The following is a 24,655-nucleotide window of genomic DNA, read 5'->3' as shown; positions in this document are numbered from 1 at the left end:
ATTAAGCTGGAAAGAGTGCAGGGAAGGTTTATGAGGATGTTGCCAGGACTGACAGGCCAGAACTATAGAGAGTAATTGTGCAAACTGGGACTTTTCCTTGGAGCTCAGGAGGATAAGAAGTAATCTTATAGAGATGTATATAATGATGAGGGGAATTGATAGGTGAATGCATGGTCTTTTACCCATGGTAAGGGAATTAAGAGACATAGGTTATTGCACAGTCTGGTAACCCGAGAAAGTGAATTAAGAAACGGAGAACACGGGCATTATTATTTTACACCATGTGGTATCTTATCTGTCCATTTTTAGGCTTTATCAACTTAGAAACGAGTTAGATGATATTGAAGTGAGACAATAAAATCCATGCATGGGTCACTGTATTATAGCTTCCTTGATATAATTACTTTAGACTTCAGAAATACAGCGCAGAAACAGGCCCTTCAGTCCATATCTATAATATGTACATTTATCAAAGATTGAGTAACTGTTGACTTCCAATCCTCAAATAGCAAAGGAAATTGGAACAGTTTCTGCAAACCAGTGTTAATAATTTACACCACCTTTACGTAATTAAAATTCTTATTTCATTGTATTGCCTACCAGACTGTTGAAAATGAACGTAATCACTTTAATGTTGCAGGGTATATCAGGACCATCTGGTCCGCCAGGCATAAAAGGAGTTCCAGGAGAACCAGTAAGTATCTTTACCATTGTTTGATGGGATCATAGGTTCAAGAAAAAAATATTAATAGGAGAGAACAGACCCATAAATAGTTTTCAGTACATACGTTTTTTCATGTTCTAGGAGCAGAATTAGGCCATTCGGCCAATCAAGTCTATTCTGCCATTCAATTGGCTGATCTATCTTTTCTCCACAACCTCATTCTCCTGCCTTTGCTCCATAACCCCTGACACCCTTACTAATCAAGAATCTATCTATCTCTGCCTTAAAAATCTGTCAATCTCCACCTTAGAAATATCCATTAACTTGGCCTCCACAGCCATCTGTGGCAATGAATTCCACAGATTCACTACCCTATAACTGGTGAAATTCCTTCTAATCTCCTTTCTAAAGGTACGTCCTTTTATTCTGAGGCCATGGTCTCTGGTCCTAGACTCTCCAACTAGAGATCATGATAGAATTTAACATCACAAATAGGACCATTTCTTCTTGCTCCAGCACCCCATCCTCTTTGCAATCCGGGACACTAATCCATTTGCCTTCTTATTTATTTGCCTGCAAATTGTCTGTGGTTGCTGGATGAGATACCTATCAAAATACTTTTGCAGACACGGTGTTCTCAAAGCTTTCTTTTCTACTCAACAAACTTGAATATATTACTATTTTTCTTTGATTCTCAATAATATCAAATGTAAATAGCTGAGGCTGTAACATTGATCTATAAGGCCTCTCACGTTGCAATTTCCAGTTTAAAATTATCCTTCTTTGGCTACCCTTTGTGTTCTGTCTATTAACCAGTCCTCTGTCCAAAGTAATATGTCAACTTTAATCTTTATCTTGTGCAGTATGGCACAAGTGTGGCATGTGACAATAGAAAATATTAGTTTGGAAATCTAAATACACAACAATATATTGGTTGACAGCATTCTGGTAAACTTCTTCTGTACCTTTCCAAAAGTCTCCACATCCTTCCTATAATGGGGTGACCAGAACTGTGCAGGATACTCAACCAGAACTACACACAATTCTTGACAACGGGATTTTTTACTCAATATTTCAATGCAAAAGGAATGTGCATACAAGTAGGGACAGACAAATAACTTTAGTCATGATGTAATTCAGTGCAGCATATTCTTTCTCAACATACATCAAACTGTGTTATTATAAAATAAAGAACTTTACTAAGTGTTAACTAAAACTTTGTGGGTTCCTTAATGATATATGCCTGAATTGCCCACTAGGCAGCTCAATGCCTGTCCATTCATCATCAGAATACTTTAGGATAACCCCTTCATAAACGGATTAAATCTTCAAATGTGAACATTATCCAAATTCTTTTACTTATTTTTTAGGGGCCACCTGGACCAGAGGGTGTAATTGGAATGCTGGGAGAGATGGGTCCAAAGGTAAACCAATCATTTTTACAAACTATATATTGTATTGTTGAAGGTAATTGTTATGATATTTTAAATGTTTACATTCAGCTTCAAAAAAATTATTACAAATCAGATATGATGTGAGTTAAATTTATCATTAAGCTTCCTGTTCATTGCCTGAATAGTATGCAATATAGTGAGCCCCAGATTAACAGGTGGAGTGAGCAAGTTCATATTCCACATCATCTTGCTTCTAAAACTGAGATTGTTCACTTAATTGTCACATTTTCATCCGTTTTGTCCTTTGTATTGCAGTACATCAGAACCAGTTTAAGGCTGCACAGATACATTTTATTGTAGTTTTGGACCCTTAACCGGACAGTTCAAAAATAATTCTATTACTCCATAAAGAATTTCAATCCAGGTTCCAGAACTGAGTGTGATACATCAGGGAAATGTTCAGGAGTCAGAGTGGGGCATTCGGTTGTGCTCCTGTTGCCTAATTTTAGGTTTTGGCCACTTTTTAAGTGAGCTCATGTTATGGTATGAAAAAAAAAGTCAGCAGGCTACTGCGAATAGCCGGCCAGCGAGTATCCTGTTGGTAGTCAAGCGCGTACTGTGAGCGACTGCCAGGGATTGGAATATAATTGTGGGGCCAAGACAAGCACTCCTCCTGCTGGTGCCACAAAGATCCGGTCAAATAAAGCATCTGTTTCTTTGGGAGAGGGCTCCAGTAGTTCCTTCCAGAGCACAAGTTCACTTCTCAATCTGGAGAAACCACAACTGAAAAATGTAAAAGAGAAGTGATTTGCATTTATATGACACCTTTTACACTTCAGGGCGTTACAAAGCATTTTTGAAGTATAATTTCTGTTGTTACATAGGAATCAGGGCAGTCATTTTGTGAAAATTCCAATAAGCAGATGTGTGAAGATGATCATAATTAGTGTTGGTGACATTCAAAAATATTGTTTTAACACAAGGAAGATCTTATCTGTCTACTTTAAAAGTGTGTTGTGGGAGCTAATTCATCCACTCAACAAATAGTTTTAACGTCTCAGCGAAAACAAGTATTTCTGTCAGTGATACACCTCTTCACTTACAATGCTAGAATGCCCTTGTGCATCATGTGCTAGTTTATAGGCCCCGAGTTGTTGAGCCAGCAGTGAATTTGAATACACAATGTTTCATCTTCCCAACCCCACCACTTGATCACCCACACCCATTCCATGCCAGCACCTCCACTCCCCCAACTAGTACTTGAAAATGTGTCCTTTCGGCTCAAGATCTTATTTCCAATACCCACTATCAATCTTTCCCTGAAGTTCTCCTCTAAGGCTCTTATCAAATACCTCATCTGCACCTTAATGATGGCAAGCATAGTCGAGGAATTGCTTTGTATTGAGGCATTTTTGACCTATTTCAACCTGAATTTCAGAAATAGCTCTACCTTATATCCCTTCAGCAATTCTTCTGGACAGCATAATGATTCTGATTCCCACAGATTCCATCTATATAGTGGGTATATGGAAGAAGCTGCCGGTGGAGATAGTTGAGGCAAATACTAAAACAACATTTAAAATAAACTTCAACAGGTACATGGATGGGAAAGATTTAGAGGGATATTGGCCCAACGCAGATAAATGGGACTAGTTTAAATGGGGCATCTTGGTTCGCATGGATGAGTTGGGTTGAAGGACCTACTTCTGTGCTGTCTGACTCTATATTGATGTGATGAAGTTACAAATTTTTCCTGAATATTTTTTTATTTTTTAGGGGTTGCCTGGTCCTTTTGGTGAGCCTGGACTCCCAGGAGAAGTCGGAGAGAAGGTATGTCATTTTATTCGGTACTGACTGAACTTTCTATGGACAATGGAGGCTTTCGTTTTGAAGACTGGCTCTCTTATTACAACCCATTACAACTGGGCAGCAAGACAGAATAAACCAGAATTACTACAGCAGGCTCTATTCTTCCTGCAAAATTTATTTAGTGGAAAGGGAAAGTGGGCCGAAAATAGCCCTCTGTGTTCTGAGTTTCCTTTGCAGTTAGTTAAATATGCACCTGTTTTCTATCAGGTAATATCATTGGAACTGATTTTCTAAAAGTGTCCAATTCTGTATTTTATGAAGTAAAATTAGAGAAATATACCAGTATATACTGTAAATAACTGTTTTAAAATCTGCCATCTTAAATGAGTTTTCATTTTGAGGGGTGTTCTGGCTGAAAGAAATTGCCAGCTCCAAATGTTCTGTTTTCACTACCTGAATACTAGCTGCAGGCAAAGTTTCACCAGATGTGAAATGCGCAGCAGCAGAACTTTTTGAATTACAATTATCAGGTTAATATACGTAGCTTTTACTTGTGGTGGCTGCTCAACTATGCAAGTCCACACAAGTACACAAACAGAGCTTTGAAATAATTTACGCCTCTTTTCTACTCATCAAGCCCTCCAATGTATTAAATGCGCTGTTTTTTAATTGAAGAATCAGTCAGCCATTCACTTCTTTGAGGGGGTTCAATTATATTACCATTCATCAGTACCTCAATTCCATTTACCCACATTTTCTTCTATTTTGCATCAGTCACTATTTTGAAAATGTACATTAACCCAATACCCACACTCTCTTGGAGATGAAATTCAAAACGTTATGTTAAAATGCTTGCTGATTATAAATATTATGAATTTAATTCTAAATATCCCTCTGCTCCAATACAGGAAATAGTTCTTTTTGTATCAACATCTCACTTAAATTACCCTCAAATTTATAAACTCAAGGGACTACTAGCTAGGTTTATCCAATATGATCTCATAATTTAACTTTTATGTTTATAATCATGTGAGTCTGCCCAACATTTGCTCAAAAGCTTGAGAGGCAGTGCCCAAAACAGTACTCCAGATGGGATCTAATCAAAACTTTCCTTGCTTTTGAAATTTGGCCTCGAGATAAAGGCCATAAACTATTAGACTTTTGTATTAACTATATAACTATATATATTGAACTATAAGACTTTTGTTTACAATTTATACCTATGCCTAAAATATTAATAGATTTTCAACATAGATATTCGAATCTTTTTACACATCCATAACTCAACAAGAAAACAGCTATGTGCCTGACTTTGTTTGATCTAAAGTGGACAATTTTGCATCACTCCACACGGAACCCATTTGTCATACTTCGCATATTTTCTCGTATTTATGTATTTTCATAATTTGATCCTCCTGTCTACATAATTTACTGTGCATCCTAACATAGTGCTCATGTGCAAACTTCCTTTACCTTAGTCAATAGCTTTGGTAAAAAAAAGCTAATGGTCCTGTATAGACTTTATGGAAATGCTTTTAGTTACATTCCCAGCAAACAAAGAATGAACTGATCAATCTTGCTCTGAGCTTTCTATCAACAATTGCTTATCTATTCACATATTTACCTACAATTCTAAGTACTTACAGTTTTGCTGATAATCTCTAGTGTGGAATCTTAACAGGTATTTTCTCAAAGTCCATTTGACAACATCCATGAACACTAACCAGAAAAACAAAACCATAACATTTGATATTCAATAGCCCAGAAAAATCTGCTAGACTTGTGCCACTGTGTCCCAAAGGTGGTGGGTTATTGTAGTTTACTGTACAATACAATACAATACAATTCAATTTATTGTCATTTGGACCCCTTGAGGTCCAAACGAAATGCCGTTTCTGCAGCCATACATTACAAACAAATAGACCCAAGACACAACATATTTTACATAAACATCCATCACATTGCTGTGATGGAAGGCCAAAAAAACTTTTCTCTCCACTGCACTCCCCCCCCCGATGTCAGAGTCAAAGTCAAAGCCCCCGGCGGGCGATGGCGATTGTCCCGTGGCCATTTAAACCACGCCGGGTGATGCAAGGTCGCACACCGGGTCTTGGTGTTAGAGCCCCGGCGCGCGCTCGCAAACTCCCGCGGCCATTCCAAGCCGCGCGGGGCGGTGATGTAGGCCCCGCTCCAGGAGCTCTTCAACCCCGCAACTCGGGCGGGAGAAGTCGCCGTTGCGGGAGCCCTGAAAAGCGGTCTCCCTCCAGGGACCCGCGGGCTCCCAGTGCCGCCCGCCAGACCCGCAGTTGCAGCCACTGAATCTCCGGGGGTCGGGCCGCAGCAGCGTCCACCACAGCTCCACCCGCTCTGGACTCGGCCAGCTCCGCGACGGTGAGGTGAGTAGTCGGCACCACAGCCCCTGGTCTTCCTGTTGGAGGCCACTCCTCGTTGCAGCCCCAACGACAACGGAGACCCGACAAAGAAAAGGTCGGGTCTCCCGTGCAGGGAGAGATTTAAAAGTTACCCCCAACCCCCCCACACCACCCCCACCCCCCCCACACACATACCCCAACAAAAATAACAAAAACTACATAAAAACATAGACATAAAATAATAAAAACGCAGACGGACTGCAGAGGCCGCTGCTGACGAGAGTCGCGCCGCCTACCGGAAAGCCATTAATGTCAATGTATATGAGATGTATAGGTAGTTGCCTCTTGCACCTATACTCTATGTTCACAAAGCAACACAATCAGGAACTAGTAGCAATAAAGCACTAATGAACTATTGAACTAAACATGTACTAAGTCTGAGAAAACAGTATTAGTTGCACAACAGTCTGTGTTGCAACCTCACAATTCCAGTAATCCAGGCACAAACCTGACATCTGGTGCGGTCAGTGTGAAGTTTGCTTGTTCTCCTTGTGATCATGTGGGTTTCCTCTGGGTGCAACAGGGTTTCATCCCACATCCTAATGATGTGCTGATAGCTTCACTGTCCACCATATATTAACCCTCGTGTAGGTATTTGGAAGCAGAATTTTGGGAGAAAAGGGACCCAGTGCCGGGGAGTTGATGGTCATGGGAGAGAGAATAGTTTAGAGAAAAACCCTGGGGCATTGGACTGAGAGCTACATAGAATCAATGTATCTAACAACCCATAAGAAAAAAAAATATGAAATACAAATAAAATGCTAACAATTCATAGAATGAATGCATATAGTCTTTTCAAGAACTAGAGGGCATAGCTTATGAGAGGGGAAAGATATAATAGGAGCCTGAAAGGCAACCCTTTCACACAGAAGGTGGTAAACAGATGGAACCCGCTGCCAGAGAAGATCGAGCAGATGCAATGACAACATTCAAAAGTAGTTTGGACAGGTACATGCATAGGAAAGATATAGAGGGATTTGGGCCAAATATGGGCAAATGTGACTAGTCAAGATAGGGGTATCTTGGTCGGCATGGATATGTTGGGCCAAAGAGCCTATTTCCGTGCTGAATGACTCTATGACTAATACAAACGCTGCAAATTTCATGACAACCCACTGAGGAGTAAAATGCTACATGCTATTGTATAATGATAGGACCTCCATACACTACAGCTTACAGAGCTTTATAATAATAATAACTTTATTTATAAAGCACTTTAAACAACTACAGTTGCCACAAAGTGCTGTACATGAGAAATCATGAACAAAAAGCTATTACAAACAATTAAAAACCATTAAAAACCGTACAACGAAGGACTATAAAAAACACACTAAAAATTAAAAGACATTAAAAGCACTAAAAACAGGAGCAATGCCTCAGCTGAAATATACTTCTCACATGTACTTCTTGCTAACTTTGACTATGAACTCAACTCACTCCCACAATTACGAGACGGGTGTACACAAGCTGCTGTGTCAGTGTCTGCTGTTCCTATACAGCTGTTTTTTTATCATTAAATATTACTTACTTTTATCTTTAGGTGATTTTGAACATAACTCACCCTGTCAATCGCTCAATGAGACCCCAATGAGACTCAAAAATCCAATTATCCTTCCAAATTCTTAAAGTTTACACTAATGGGCCTGTCCCACTTAGGCGATTTGTCAGGCGACTGCCGGCGACTGTCAAGTCGTAGCAGGTCGCTAAACAAAACGGCGACTTGAACGGCGACTGTCAGAGTGGAACATACACACACATATACACACACACACACACACACACACACACACACACACACATACACACATTGCTTCCTTCACCAGCCAGTTTTGCAGGCGGGGAACAGGACAAGTGGGGGGAGCGCTTTCTGAGTGAAATTCACATGATGAAAGTCAATGTGATACAAACACACACCACGATGAACAGGAAGGTTGGCGCTGTAAAGCGGCCTTTTCACGGGGCGAGTTGACGCAAGATGTCACCAGAGTGAAGAGGTCGTGGTCCAGCACGAGTCTCGCAAGATATAACGGCAGTAGATAAAGAGTTCCCACGGTACTCGGCATTTCTGCTATTTGTGCGAGTGACTTGTCCGTTTCCCGAGCATTCCCGTTAAATCTTGAATGAACATCGTGAACTACACGTGACACAAATGATGTAACTTTTTTTTTCACACTATATATATCCTCCCTTGGTTGAATTGGCTCATTTGGAGACATATTTTACTGTGTATGTGGGAGACACAGATGGACTGAGCACAGTACCTCGGTCTTACTGTGTGTGGGAGAGGGGGAGAAAGAGACTCACAGAGGCAGAGTCTCTCAGCCTGTGTAAGAGGGAGGGAGAGAGAGAGAGAGAGGCACACACAAGGTGGATGTGAAATCTCACCTGCCTGTTTCAGTGACAGACACCCGCCGTCAGTAAATGAAGACACCCCCATCTGTCTCCCCCTCCTCTCCCTCGACTCCCCCACCTTTCTCTCCCAACTCCAGTCCCGTCCCGACCCCCTGGGAAACTGAATAGAGCAACAGTCAACTGCTGCCTGTGCGCTGATATGACAATAAAGGCTACTTTACTTTACTGAGTTAAAGAGTTCCCACGGTAGACTGTAAAACTGGGACCCTGGTTCTGGACTCCCCCAACACCGGAACCCTTCTTCAGACAGCCTAATCGGAATTGAGTCTGAAGATGTGTCTCGTCCCGAAACATCAGCTTTTTTTCTCCAGAGATGCTGCTTGACTCGCTGAGTTACTCCAGCTTTTTGTGTCTGTCTTCGGTTTAAACCAGCATGTGCAGTTCACTCCTTACACGGGTCTCTGTACAACATTGATTGGTAGCGTTCCGGACCCCTGGACCCGAGGACTCCGACCTGTATCTCTCAAAGAAGTACATGTGAAAAATTTCTCACGGACCATAAAAATGCGTAACCTTTCAGTAAAGTCCCTTTTAAAGTCCCTTTTAAAGATTATAGTTATTTTCTTGAATCTCATTAACATAACTCATGAATAAGTTGATGTCCATATGCGGATGCAAATCTTTATTTTTATTTATTTTTTAAATTCAATCCCACATAAGATAATTTTTACTCACCTTCTGTTCCCTCTGTCCAGCTTCCGGGTTCACCGTTCGCAGGAGTTCCCACGGTACCCGCAAGAGTTATTACGGATATCGCACTGGCCACTACGTTCATATAATGTTGCAATACTCAACCACAAGTGTACAAGTCAATCTTGGAGAAATTCAAACTTTCTTGAATTTTCTCCCGAGTGACCAAGTTACACGATGACCTGCCGTTAGCGCTACGGTGGTCCACGGTGGTCCACGAATGCCGCACTGTTATCGCACGAGGTTCCCACGATGTTAAACTCCGGTTAACTCTTGCGTCAAGTCGCCCCGTGAAAAGGCCGCTTAATTAAGACAGTGAAAGCACAGTGTACGGGAAGGGTCACCCAAGTCCTTTAAAAGAGGGGGGAGAAGGAGTGGAGACAACATTTAAGAAGCCAGATATACACGGTTGTGAAGCTCGGCAGACATTAACATTACCGGTCGGTTATCCTTGGTTTGAAACTACTGTTCACGGTTTTTTTTCCCAATGAACCAATGAAATTCACCTGTCAGCATCGGCGACAACCTACGACAACCTATGACCATCAACGACCTCCTGGCAACCCACTACCACTGCACCTATGTCACGAGAATTCTCGCTACTCTCCATGGCATCAAAATTCTGGTCGCCGCTAATTTTTCAACTAGTTACGAGAATGCGGGAACTACTCACCACCATGCAGGCGACACCCCGGCAACCTCCGGCAAACATGTGGCGACCTTATAGTCTCCTGTAGTCGCCTAAAAAGTCGCGTGAGTGGGACAGGCCAATAAACCTTCCTTATTTAATACAAAAATCACAGCAATTACATATTGATTTATTCACCCAATTTTGTTAGCCCTTGCTGTCTCCTCTCCTTCCTCAGCCCTCGGGCTGTCTCCTCCCATCCCTCAGCCCTCGGGCTCCTCCTCCTCCTTTTTCCTTTCTTCTCCCCGCCACCCCCCATCAGTCTGAAGAAGGGTTTTGGCCCGAAACGTTGCCTATTTCCTTCGCTCCATAGATGCTGCTGCACCCGCTGAGTTTCTCCAGCATTTTTGTGTACCTTTGATTTATATAAGCTGTGATTTGATTACACTATCTCCATCCTGTTACTACTACACCTTCACAAACTGTTCAATCTAGAAACATTTGATGCTTCATTTTCAACATTAGCATGCCAAAAGTGCTTTGATGGTGAAAAGTCTAAGCTTGTCAGCAATGTACAATTTGTGAATGGGTTTGGTTTTCATGATAGTTCTAATATTTATCACTTTCAAAGATATGGGACAGAACCAGATCTATTTGCACAATCTTTGCTAAGTATGGGTTGACCTACAAATCTTTGTCCATAGTTACCTCTTAGGGGTTTGAATTCCCCTCTGGATGGCACTAGATTTAAAACTACATTGGAATGGGTGAAATGACCTACAGCCCATTACATCTTTAAGAGCAGTCTTTTGAGGTCAGCAATGTGCGTTGTCTTTTTGCTGCTAACTACAAAATCTGTACCATTGTTTATCTCCATAAAACAGTGAATTTCTAGACAACGGGTGCTGATAAAGTTAGAACTCCAGCGGTCTTGAGTATTCCATGACTGGACTGCTTAAAATCAGAGGGAAAGCAGAGGTTTACTTTATCTGAAGGCATCCCTTGTGTAACGTTGATAATAGCAATGTAGTTTTGAGATTTTTTAATGTCATACAAAGTTTCCACATGATAAATTTGAAATGGCAAATCAAGAATTTGTTCCATGTTTATCAAATAACATAATTTAAACTAAATAAGTTTCAATAGCATGGGTGTACTAGCGGGCAAGTTGATCATGTGAAATTTGTCAAAGCATGCCCGACGAGTTTTTTGTATTTTTTGCTGACTAATAGACAATTTGCACAAAACCTGTATTTTAATTATTGTGATTTGACCAGAATTGAATGATACAAAGGGATTTGAGATGTAGAGTTTGTGAATTAATGCAAAATTTTCCAATTTTCTGACCTACAGGGTGCAATTGGTCCAGCTGGAGTTGCAGGTGAACAAGGACTCATGGGCCAAAGGGTGAGTTATTGATTATGTGACATTTCATTTCTCTTTGCGTTCCCAATATGAAAACGTATTCCAAAAACATTCTTCTCGAGTGTCATGGAGGAGGCCGGCAGGAATGAAAATCTCCATATTCCATCCTGAATTGTTGTTCTCCTTTGTAGCGAACAGTTGCTGTAATAACCAACATAACACAAAGGTGCCCGGAAACACCAGCATCTACTTTATCATGCTGGTATGATCTGCCCTTGTGTAACTTAGTAAAAACACACAAACATAGCTTAAATGTTTAAGAAAGAACTGCAGATGCTGGAAAAATCGGTAGACAAAAATGCTGGAGAAACTCAGTGGGTGAGGCAGCATCTATGGAGAGAAGGAATAGGCAATGTTTCGGGTCGAGACCCTTCTTCAGACTGATATACAAACAAATAAAGATAGAAATATTACTATGCATTTATTTTGTTGAAAATTTTTCACGGGTTACTTGACCCATGTACTTCTGCAATATTTGAAAATGTATATTGTCAGAGTGCTGGTAATGTGGAAATGGGGGTTATCATTATGTTTTGCAATCAGTCATAACTTAAGTCACTTAATGGTTTTCCAAAGTAGTCACAGTTAGTTCAGGTAATTCCGGTAGAGAAAATCAACAAAACTACAGATGCTAGAAATGGAAATACTCAGCAAGTGAGGCCACATCTGTGGAACAGAAACAGAGTTAACATTTCCATTCAAAGACCCTTTGTCAAAACTGGAAGAAGAAAAAATAAGCTTGTTAAGTTGTGTGTGGGGGACGGGGCAAAACCTGATTGAGAGTGAGAACAAAGACAAAAGGACATAGATAAAATAAAGTAGCAGTATTCCCTTTCTCTTCCTTTTTTTCTCAGTCCTAAGGCAGACAAATGGTAATTGTTTTTATGGGCAAAAAGGTTTGCATGGACATGGTGATCTGAAGGCCAGACCATGAGTTGTACCACTCTATGAATCTGCTTCAGAAGTGGTGCAAGTGCCCAGCCTGACCTGGCCATGTCTTTCTGCTTTCCACTTGCATCTCCTACATTGCTTGGCTACGATCTTTTGTCCATGGTCTCACACTCTTAACTGCTCTCATTCACACATTGACCAGATAATCTTGTTGATAGTTTATTCCATGGTCACCCCTGTTTTACCCTGTCAGATAAATCCCCATCTCCCAACATCCCTGCAGTTTAACAATCTTCAGAAACATACCAAAGTATTTATTTTCTGTCTTGATACAGGGTCGACCATTCCTTTCTATCCACACATGCTGGTCAACCCACTGAGTTCCTCCAGTAGGTTGTTGGCTGCTAAAGATTCCAGCACCTGCAGTCCCTCGTGTCTCCTTATTATTTTCTGTTATGCTGACCAACTATTAAATTACCATTTAAGAAATTGATTGTTTTCTTTAATAATCCATCCATGTTCTTTGCAAGATAATCCTGTAGCCTGATTGCATCAAGTGTCTGTAATCACTTCTCCATTCCAATACACTACCATTTCAAATCAATATTTCTCCCCCGCCCTATAGTTCCAGACAGCAGCTCCATAAAACTCAGTGCTTTCCAAACACCAACCAATAGATACATTATGTTTTACACAGCATAAGCATATCACAAAATGAGTTTGCTTCATTGAGTGACCTTGTAAATTAGGAGTTCCCCTGTTAAATCCTGCAACGTCCTTGGTCTTTGTAGGCACGTAATTTAAGACATCTTTGGGACCATCAACCCTTGCCATTCTCTATTCTGATTGCAGCACCCGATTCTTCTTATGGTCAGTCTATAAGTTTATCTGGGTCTGTGATGAGATTATGTAAATAGAATGCATTAACTGTATACTTATTATTATTAATTTAATGTTACAGATTATGCTTTGAGATAATTTTTACTCCATAATGACCAGACAAAATTGACATCTTCAGTAATCTTTTTTTTTTTGCAAAGGGTGAGCCTGGTCTGGTTGGTGACGATGGACCCATAGGAATTGATGGGGTCAAGGTAAGTATTTCAAGCATGAAAATACACAAGCATGATATCAATGGAACTGAAATCTGAATAGAGCAGCTAAAGATCACACAGGCATGAATTTATCTTCAGCATCCAAGACATTTTAATTTAATATATGCATAGCATAGTTAAAATTAAAAAAAATTATGTCTGCATATACTTAAGTAAATTTTGAAAATATTAATGTCTCCAATTTGGCTATTTCAAAGCAGGGGAGAACATTTTTTTGATGGACTGTTACTGTTCTTGCCTTCATAATATTTTGCCAGAGACAATATCTAATGCATTACTCATAGATATGTTCTTGTTGGTTATTTGAGCATTAAAGTTACTTCCAGTAAGGTTGCATAAATTGTGATATAGCAGAAATTACAGATCTTGCAATATCTGGCCTCTAGTGCAATGGGCCAGGTTGTGCAACTCACTCCCCATCTGCTTCTTGATCAATAACTGTGAGCTCTGACCTCTCTCTTGCCAGCACTACTAACTACCACAATTACCTATCTCAAAGCCACCAGTTTCAGCAATAGACCTAGAAATGAACTCAATCATGTCTAATGATGAACATGTTATTGAACATACATTATATACACTAAGATAAAACATTCTACAGTATTAGTTCAACGGCATGATTTAAAGGATTTAAAAAATATATATAACGTGTAGTTTAAACTGTTTTTGTCATCCAGAAACAAATATGCCTACTTAATTTTGCAGATGATTTCAATTAATAAAATACATATTTTATTTGTTTTATCCAGTCAACCCAGTCAAATCTTTTTTTGAAGTTCACCCCACAAATTAGGTGGTGCCTTAACTGACAGACCCAGTACTGTACTGACAATGTACCACATTGTCAATGTTGTTGTCTTTTATGTGAGATGTTAGATCACGCTGCTCTCTGCCCTCTCAGTAAGGTATGTCTGATATCTGATAATAGTTCCTTAGCTGACTTTTAAATTGAATGGAGTCAGAGTCCCGAAGCACTGGAAACGACAACCATCTCACTGCCCCCACACATGCTGCCTGACCCACTGAGCTCCTCCAACAGCTTGTAAAATAAATGATCAGACCATTAATTTTAATCATGTTGTTTGTTTACGGTATGTGCAATGCGGTTGTCGTTGCCAGATGTATTCCATTGACTAAAACTCGATTTGAACTTCAGAAGTTCATAAAATGCTGAATAGAATTTTTTTTAATACACAAACTCTGATATATATTTGCAGAATTTTGTGTTTGCAATTTTTGAAAGTGGCATTTTAAAAAGGGAGAGCTGCATCTTTCCTTAAAATTAATAAGATGAGAATTTTCATGGAGTGAATACTTAAGTCCCTTTTGAAATGCTTCCACAAGGAAGATAAAAACTACTCATGTTTCCTGTGGACAAGGTTTTATGATGCTATTTAAAATGAACATTTTCTGCAAAAAATAAAAATTGATTACTACATAATGAACACTAATAATGAAGTAAAATTAAAACCCTTAGCACTGAAGACACACAATGGCATCAAGAGCAGAATGTTGCCTTAGGAGAAAAACTAGGAGTAATAGTGACCAGTTAATTTTTGGACTGATGCATGGTGTAATAATGTTCACCAAAAATGATGTGGTAGGAGTATTGGTCTTTCAACATAGCGTCAGTGATTTGAATTTGCCCCAGGCAATGAACAGGTTCCATGATCCCCAGCGACCTAAGTTTGATCCTGAATTTGGGTGTTATGGTGTGTTCATGCTCTCTCTGTGACCATGTGGGTTTCCTCTGGGTGCTCCAGTTTCCTCCTGCATCCCAAAGCTGTGCAGGTTTATTGATTAATTGGCATCTGTAAAATTGCCCTTAATCTGTAGGGAGTAGATGAGAGTGACCAGGTGATCGAAGTTCGGTGTGGCTCAGCGGCTCGAAGGGCCTGTTTCCATGCTGTGTCTCTAAAATAAAAACTAACGTCAGAAAATACACAAAAGTCACTCTATTATGATAATCACACCTGCACAGTATTATAATGAATGGCATCAAAACCACATGACTGATAAGAAAGGACAAGTACTGAAAATGGAGAGTAAATTAGTTTTGTTGTTCGAGTGAGGCTGAAAGTCTAAAATATCAAGAGAAAAAGCCATGTTAAAAGTTGTGAGAGATTTAAAACAGAGCCTTGGGTGAGGGTTTAAAGCAGGGAGAGGGTGGCGTGACTTTTTATAGCAGGGAGAGGGTGGGGTGTAGTTTAAAGCAGGGAGAGATTGGGATGGTGGTCGCAATAAGGTCGCAAAAAAGAGTTAAAGTGGCAAGAAAGCAAGCAGAGACTTTAGAACAGTGACTGGCACTCTTAAACAAAGGGCAAATGATTGAAAAGTACTTTTAGCCCAAAGGATAAAATTTTGATTATAATTTATAGATTATGTTTTAATATTTGGGTCGCAAAATAGATCTAGAAATATAAGAATCAATTTCTCTGGGTAATCTCATCTCATGACTAGCATTAGACATCATATCGTATGGCTAGAAATTTAACCCTAAATTATCAGGCTTAACTATACAAAAAGTGAAGACAGGCATCTGTCTTGTGGTTGGGAAATTGTTAGAAAATGAGTTTGTACTTCAATATATCAAAATATTACAATGCAGTTAAGGTATTCCCAGTACTATAGTCCCATCTTGCAAGTATAGCTTGTATGGCAAGGTAAAATGTCTTCACTTGGTAAGTTGTAAACTTTGCAATTGTCTGTCTCAGTACTTGATGATTGTTCAATCATGAATTATATTTCAGGCCAAGATTGTTGACACTCATGGAGTCAAGTGTTATCAAAATCAGTTTGAAAGCTGGACTTGATGTACAAGATCTCTAGGAACAGTGGACTGAACTCAAGAAGCTTGTTATGTTTTTAGAATAAAAAAAACCCAGATAAATAAGCAATGCATGGCAGGTGAAATTTCAATCAGGATACTTTGGAGTGTGTGTGTTGGTGGAAAGAATGAAGAGAGGATAAAAAGATGCAATTTTAATAGATTTACAGGAACCCAGACGTGAACGTGCCCAAATCTCTGAGAATAGCAGGGCAAGTTTAAAAGGCCTGATAAAACTTGATAAAATGCTGCTAAATACTACTGCTGAAAATACCAGAAAACCGATGGTAAAAAATAAAATGAACAGGAAAACTAAAGGAAAAAAATGGGATTAATTGATAACTGTCAAAGACTTGGCCCAAGCATAATGGTTGGAATGGCCTACTTTGCATTAATTCCATGTAAATATGAAAGAGTGATCAGTAGTTCCAATAAATTAATTCATCTGTAACATGAAGTACTATTAATGGTCTTGTTAGAGAGTTTGTAAATTTGACTGGTGTGATTTTAAACAACACCATTTGTCCTAATCTATTGAGTATATCAAAAATAAATGACAACTTTTTCAAAACCACTGAATGCAATCAAAAATGTATTCTGTTTCAAAATGTTCATATCTATCTCTAACTGTCCCTAACTTGAATACGGCACTCTATAGTCTTTAGACTTTAGAGATACAACGCAGAAACTGGCCCTTCGACCCACCGAGTCTGCGCCAACCAGCGATCACCCTGTACCCTAACCCACACTCATTAAGGACAATTTTACATCTTACCAAAGCCAATTAACTTACAAGCCTGGTACGTCTTTGGAGTGTGGGAAGAAACCGGAGCACCCGGAGAAAACCTACATGGTCACTACTCCGTACAGACAGCACCCATAATCAGGATCGAAGCCAGGTCTGTGGCGCTGTAAGGCGGGAACTCTACCGCTGCACCATTGTGCCACTCCTCAAGTGCCTCAGCATAGCATGTGCTTCTTAACTTGTTTAATGACCACCTAATTTCTCTGTTATTTCTTTTTAACATTGGGCCACAACATATAGATGACTAACTGGTGAGTCCATGGGAATCGCCACTTTGCTCTAACCTGCCACATCTATAGTAGTCCTTTCATTTGAATAGGGTCATGGCCTTCACAATATTTGCTGAATGCTATAATGCCGTGCTGCTAATATAACTTGGTTTAAAGGCAACATGTCTTGCTGGTCCTACAACATATCTTGCTGGTCCTATTGTGACTGAATGAGCTACATCTGTCTGAGCACCTTAATTTTTTTCTCCCGTTAGGGCGACAAAGGAGACCCAGGGACAGAAGGGGATAAAGGAGAGAAGGGGACAGAAGGATTAAAAGGAAAAGAAGGACCACCAGGAGTACCAGGAATCACGGGAGTACAAGTAAGAATAATTTCTAATGATTTCTACAGAAAGTGGTGTGACTGAAGATAACAATTTACAAGAAGTAACAGAGATGTATCTTGCAACAGAGGAATATTATTGCATGGGAAGATTTAAACTAATAATTATTTGCTGACCAAGATCCACTAACTTCATAATATCAAGGTATCCACAGTTACCAATAATGTTACGTAATTAGCTCTGGTGCAAAGTGCAGTTGGACAGTTAGGTTTATAATATTAGAACTAAAAAGCAAAAAAAGTTGGAAATTTGAAATTAAATTAGAAAAGTCGAGAAATACTCAACAGATCAGGCAAAATCTATAAAGAGAGAAACATAATTGGCAGAAAAATCTAGTTCTGATGAAAGGTCATTGATTAAATCAATAATTCTGTTCAGTTTTACATTCTGCCCAGAATTCCAGCGAGACTTGCTATTTCCATTTTATCAAAACATAACTTGCAAGGAAAGTGTTCTTATACAAAGATATTTTGTGTTACTTCTGTTCAAAAGGTAGATTTAAGAATGAAACATCCCATCAATTACAGTTTTTCACCAACACGAGGAAATTGCCATCTCATTTAAGGCTGCATGACTTCTGCTGCCATTTGTTGCTGAACAATCTTGGTGACTGTTTCATTGTGCTACCAATCCTTCCTGATCTAGTCTCAGAAATAAATAACAGATTGTTCACTGTTCAGGTAATTAATTGCATCATGAGTTATGTTGTGGTGGATGAAGTGGAAATGTAATTGAGCAGCTCATTTTGTCACTGAATTATTTCACTGGTTATGTTATAATGGAATGCTTAGATAATTCTGATATTCTATCTGTAAAATCTTGGAAATGAATTTTATTTTCTTGAGTCATTCATCTCATAAATATGGGGAGAAATAATAGTATCCAATTTATTAATTCATCTAGATCATAAAATATCTTTCTTGGATTTTATAGATAGAATAACAGAATCAGCAACATGGTATAGCTTTCGTCTAGAGGGCATAGCTTTAAGTTGAAAGTTTAAAGGAGATGTGCGGGGCAAATTGTTTTACACAGAGGGTGCTGAGTTTCTGGAATGCACTGCCAGGGGTGGTGGTGATGGAGGCAAATATGATAGAGGCATTTAAGAGCCATTATCATATTGAATGGCGGTGCAGGCTCGAAGGGCCGAATGGCCTACTCCTGCACCTATTTTCTATGTTTCTATGTTAAGAGCATTTTGGATAAGCACATGGAAATGCAAAAAATTGGAGAGAAATGTATTATGTGCAGGTAGATGACATTAGTCATCTTGGCATCATGTTTGGCACTGACGGTGTGGGCCAAAGGGTCCATTCCTGTGCTATACTTTTCTATATACAATGTTCCAGTTCCATTAAAGAAATGGAAAGTTGATTCCAGCTTTGTTGTCTTCCCACCTTGGGATATAGAAATTGGTTTTCATGGTGGTTATTTTCTCTCTAATAGTCTGGGTTGTCTTTCAATGAACCACTTCTATATAACTTAAATAGAATTACAGTACAGGTAGTTATGCTCTGATGTGGTATTTGCATTCCGAAGAAAGTTTGTGTTAACGAAAGTCACAAATCAATTCAGTTCAGTGTTTGTGGGGAAATGGGGTTTCATAGCTTAAGAGTTTCAGACTTGTAATAACAAAATTACTTTCAAAGGTCTTTTCAATAGCAATAAGTTTATTTTTGTGCAAGGTAAAAATACTACAGGCTGTATTAATGGAGTATCCTTGCCCAAATATCAATAGAAACGATTGCATGTCAATTTCAATGGCCTCCTGTGGTGAAACTGACAGTGTGTTCTTAACAACAGAGTCTGATTACCTTGGGAGATTACCTGAAAACAGGTTGTTTGTCCTTTATCCCATTTAAATTTGAGACCACTTTTATTGTCTGCTTGACTATTTACAAAGTGGTTCTCTATTCCCTAATCTAAATCATGTTGTAACTAATGCACGTAATGCAAATAACGCCTCTAATTCATAATTCACATTATATACAATGTGTGTTGTGGAGACGTGTTACCTTTTAAATTAAAGAATTATAGCTCATTAAACCATATTGCACTTTTGAAGTTGCAATTTAGAAAAGGTGTGCTGTTTAATTGTCAGATGGTACGGTAACCTGTTTTCTTTTCACTCTTCCAAAGTATGCAAGGTTTGATATTTTAGTGAATATTGTTGCTACTTCTTTGCTGAATAACAAACCTGATGTGTTCATTTATGGCAATGGACCTGGCAAAGTTTTTCTTACACTGCTTCCTGGCGTCTTAATTAATATTCTCAAAGGAATTGCGTGATGGAACTTGCTGACATCTTTATCTGTGGTTTGCAACTGCTTTGAGGTGTCATTTGAAACTGTTCAGGAACACTATGAAGTTTGTGTTGTAAAGAATGACTTATTCAAGAGAGATCATGTTTTTTTTTGTTGCAGATTAAGTTTAAATGCTGCAGTAAACTATAAACAAGGAGTATTTCATCCCAAATTACATTTGTGCGTAATTTTAGTAGATTTAGGAAGTTGTAGAGCAGCAAATTAAGAACCAGGTGCCCAACATCTGGAGGTTGTTGAATCTGACAATTTATAGTGTTGTACAGCGAAAATGGGGAGGAAACGAGTGCCAGACGGACACAGAAATTGAGCCAAGCCAACGGGCTCGGGAGCTGAAATAATTTCTACAAATATTTCTGAAATTTCTAAAAATATGAAATCAGCAGACAAACAAATGTTTTTAAAAGCAGGTAAGCCTGTTTCAAAATGTTCTGTTTCATTATAAATTAAATGGACATCCACTAAACACATTCCCAATGAAATCAGAAATGCCTAATTTCATTCTTTTGGCAAAAGAAATGTTTATACTTCTTTTAACATGACTGTGCAATTTACCAACTCTGTGGATCTTCAAACCAATCACGAATGAGGCCAGGGACAACATTCAAATTTGCAACTAAAAAAACAGTTGAATCATTGAATCATTTTTTAATTAATATCAAAATCTATTTTATTCTTAAATTATTTTTTTTACTTCGAGTTTCATTTTAAAAGTCCTCACAGCAGTTGATATCTTATCTTTTACACACAAGTGATTGCATCTCATGGACTAAAGAGCAAGCATTATTATCAATGGTTTGTTCTACTGGAGAGATCATGCAGCATATAATTGGAGATGTTTTTGGATAGAATAAATCTTGGAAGGCTCCTCTGAATACTGCAGTGCTTAAAGAGTGATTTATATTTTTAATATTGCCTTTACATATGAGAATAAATATGTCCATATGGAAGTTAAATCAGAAGCACCATAATGTGAATGAAATGCTGGGAATGGCCCACTGGCAAAACAACAACTGCAGACAGAGAAACAATGTGACTATTTCAGATGAATAAGAACTGGAAAATGTAATCACTTAATTGCGGAGATGAACACTAAAGGAAGGGCACAGGGTAGGAACTAATAAAGGGAGGAATGAACTGGCAAAAGGAGGTGAAAAAAACCTAAACAGGATGGTTGTGATTCTTTTGCCTCAGACCTTCCCGTTTGTTCTTACCTCTCCTCTTTCCTTACTTAAATCTAGTTCTAAAGCTCTAGCACATCCTGTATCATTGTACAGCTAGCTGTTAGAAACATTGAGAACGAAGTGTCATTCAGTACATCTTCCATAAATACAACAAAAGGCATGAAATGCTGTGATAATATCTTGTGCAGTCTCCAGACATTAAGGCAGAGTTGGTGCTTATGTTGTGTCTGTTCAATGAAGTGACCTGGCTGAGCCATTGGGAGGTTTCCTAGTCTTTACAATCCACAGGGAGAAGAGATTGCCAAATCCTAGAATGATTTACGTAGACTATCTATTTTTTCCCAGTTCTGATGAAAGGTTGTCATCCTGAAATGTTCATAATGTTTCTCCACAAAATGAGAGTTGACCTGCTAAGAATTTCATATTTTCATTACTTTAATCTACAGTCGGAACAGCCTGCTGTGGAAAATGCCTTAGCTGATTCTCTGTTGCAACCTCATGCAATTGAAAATTGTCAACCATCACACTTAGTTATGACTACAGTTTGTAAGTCTTGCGCATTAATGCTTTCAAGTAACTAAAATTAATATAGTTTCTTGAAGCTTTCATATAGATTTGGCTGGAAGGTCAAGAATGGGTTAAATACACGACTACTGAAAACTCTCATTTCAATTCCACCTTTCAGGGACTTTTGCTATTGAGTTTGTTCAGCCATGATGGACCATAAGATTAACTGTTCCCATTAATTTTTAAAAATTGGGATCTAGCCAATGGAATCTGGAATGAGTTAGTTCTTAATGCAAGTTCATGTTGGCCTGAATTTGCATAAATCACTCCAGGATTTGGCCGTCTCTCTTCCCTGTGGATGGTGAAGACGAGGAAATCTCCTAGTGGAGCTTCTAAGACTCTTAAATAATCAGAGCCTCATACCACAGTATAAGCACCCATTCTTCTTTGATGCCCAGAGATTTTGCAAGAATTATTAGAGCTTTCAGTTTGAAGCTAGTGTATTGAATCTGAATAAAGTGGCTGAACAAATATACAAGATACAAGATACATTTATTTGTCACATGTACCAGTTGATACAGTGAAATGTGTGGTCACCATACAGCCATACAAATAAAATAAAGAACACAACACACGATAGAGTCCAATATAAATCATCCCCGCACAGCAGAATCAAAGTTTCCCACTGTGAGGGAAGGCACCAGTCAGTCTTCTTCCTTTGTTGTTCTTGATGTTCACCCGTGGTCGGGGGCTTCACGAACCCTCCGCAGTCGCCGCCAAAGGTGGCCCGATATTCAGGCCCGCTCGCCGGGATGCTGGAGCTCCGACGTCGGATCGGGAGGACAACCTCAGCGGCATGGACCTCCGAATCGGCCACTTCCTACCCGTGTCCGCGGCTCCCGAAGTCCACAGGCTGCGCTGGGTGGAGATTCAACATTGGCGGCCCTCGGCAAAGGGTCCCAGGACACTGCGATGTTGTTCAGCGTCGCCCGCGTTGGGAGCTCTTCAAACCTCAGCTCCATGATGTTGGAGCAGTGGGCCCAGCACTCTGGAGCTTCAAACGGCGATCCAGGTAGGCATCGCCCCCCTCCACGGTGAATCCAGCGCTGCGACTCCGCTGCTGAAGCTCAGGTCCGGAACCCCGGCAGGAAAGGCCGCTCCAATCCAGATGATTGGCCGCGAGGAGGGGGACGAGGATGCTACTTGGAGAATAGTCGTGTCATCGCCAGGAAGTGACTGGGAAACGGTTTCCCTCTTACCCTCCCCCCCTCCCCCACATAGAAAAAGAAAAGAATCCCCAAAACAAACTTTTAAGACAATCTAAAATAAAAAAAGATAGAAAAAAACGGACAGACTGTAGGCAGAGGCTGCCTTCATTGCGGAGCCCCTAGTCAGCCGTATACCAACTGACTGTGAGAAATTAACTCCATGAATAAGCTAAAAATATTAGAATTAGTAAAATAATTAATATGGGGATATTAGTAGGACTGAAAGGTAATACATCCCTAGGACCTGATGACCTGGATATTATCATTTTGAAGGAGGTGGCTATGGGAATAATAGACACATTGGCTTTGAAAAATTCCATGGATTCTAGAATGCCGCTGGGAGATTGGAAAAGAACAAATATGACCCCACTATTTAAAAAAATGAGGGAGAGAATAAACAGGGCTCTACTGAGCAGTTAGCCTAAAAACAGCAGTGAGGAAAATACTATAAGAAAGTGGAAATAATGCATTTAGAAAACAATAACAAATTGGGAAGTCAACATAGAGTTATGAAAATAAAATAATGTTTGCACAAATTACTCCAGGGTTTGGCAGTCTCTCCTCCTTGTGGATGGTGAAGACGATGAATTTAAACATGATAACTACTAGAATGGATAAGTAGAAACCAATTTATGTGGGGCCTGTGAACTGTTAAAGGATCTTTAGTAAGACGTCACTCAAGATTGACTAAGATTGGACCTCAGTTTGAGGTAATATTCTACTATGGTTTGCGGATTGATCAACAGACAGAAAATGCAGAGAATAAACAAATGAGTTGTATTAGGTGGCTATGATTAGTGAGTGGGGTGCCACAGTTCAAGGTGAAGGGGAAAAGATTTAATAGTGGAGTGGAATGCTGTTGCTCCAGCTGTTTATAATTTCTATCAATGATTTGGATGAGGGGATCAAGTATAATGTATTCAAGTTTGCTGATGTTACAATTTAGGCATTACAAAGTTAGTCTAAAAAAGTGTGAGGTGTTGCATATTGGGACATCTAACAAGGGCAGGACCTACACAGTGAATGGTAGGCCTCTGGGGAATGTTGTAGAGCAGAGGGATCTAGGAGTGCAGGTGCATGGTTCCTTGAAGATCGAGTCGCATGTAGATAAGGTGGTCAAAAAGGCTTTTGGCACATTGGCCTTCATCAGTCAGAGTATAGAGTATAGAAGTTGGGAGGTCATGTTGCAGTTGTATAAGACGTTGGTGAGACCACATTTGGAATATTGTGTTCAGTTCTGGGCACCATGTTATAGGAAATATATTGTCAAGCTTGAAAGGGTTCAGAGAAGATTTATGAGGATGTTGCCAGGTCTAGAGGGTGTGAGCTATAGGGAGAGGTTGAGTAGGCTGGGTCTCACTATTCCGTATAGTGCAGGAGGAAGAGGGGTGATCTTATAGAGGTGTACAAAATCATGAAAGGAATAGAATGGGTAGATGTACAGAGTCTCTTGCCCAGAGTAGGGGAATGTAGGACCAGAGGACATAGGTTCAAGGTGAAGGGGAAAAGATTTAATAGGTATCTGAGGGGTAACTATTTCACACAAATAGTGGGTGTATGGAGCAAGCTGCCAGATGAGGTAGTTGAGGCTGGGACTATTCCAACGTTTAAGAAACAGTTAGACAGGTACATGGATAGGGCAGGTTTGGAGGGATATGGACCAAGCACAG

The 24,655-nt window shown here is 39.6% G+C and overlaps 1 protein-coding gene across 2 annotated transcripts in view; it reads left to right on the top strand.

Annotated features, from left to right (window-relative positions):
- col27a1 (collagen type XXVII alpha 1 chain) overlaps positions 1-24,655 on the top strand; it is a 323,681-nt gene that overhangs the window by 239,996 nt on the left and 59,030 nt on the right. For both annotated transcript variants that reach the window (XM_033048904.1, XM_033048906.1), the window contains exons 32-37: positions 641-694; positions 2,035-2,088; positions 3,835-3,888; positions 11,383-11,436; positions 13,386-13,439; positions 17,577-17,684. In XM_033048904.1, the coding sequence (XP_032904795.1) occupies positions 641-694; positions 2,035-2,088; positions 3,835-3,888; positions 11,383-11,436; positions 13,386-13,439; positions 17,577-17,684 (378 nt within the window). The remainder of the gene's footprint in view (positions 1-640; positions 695-2,034; positions 2,089-3,834; positions 3,889-11,382; positions 11,437-13,385; positions 13,440-17,576; positions 17,685-24,655) is intronic.

The sequence above is a fragment of the Amblyraja radiata genome, chromosome 32 (genome assembly GCF_010909765.2).
Source record: "Amblyraja radiata isolate CabotCenter1 chromosome 32, sAmbRad1.1.pri, whole genome shotgun sequence".
NCBI lineage: Eukaryota > Metazoa > Chordata > Chondrichthyes > Rajiformes > Rajidae > Amblyraja > Amblyraja radiata.
This window is presented reverse-complemented; position numbering and strand designations above follow the sequence as displayed.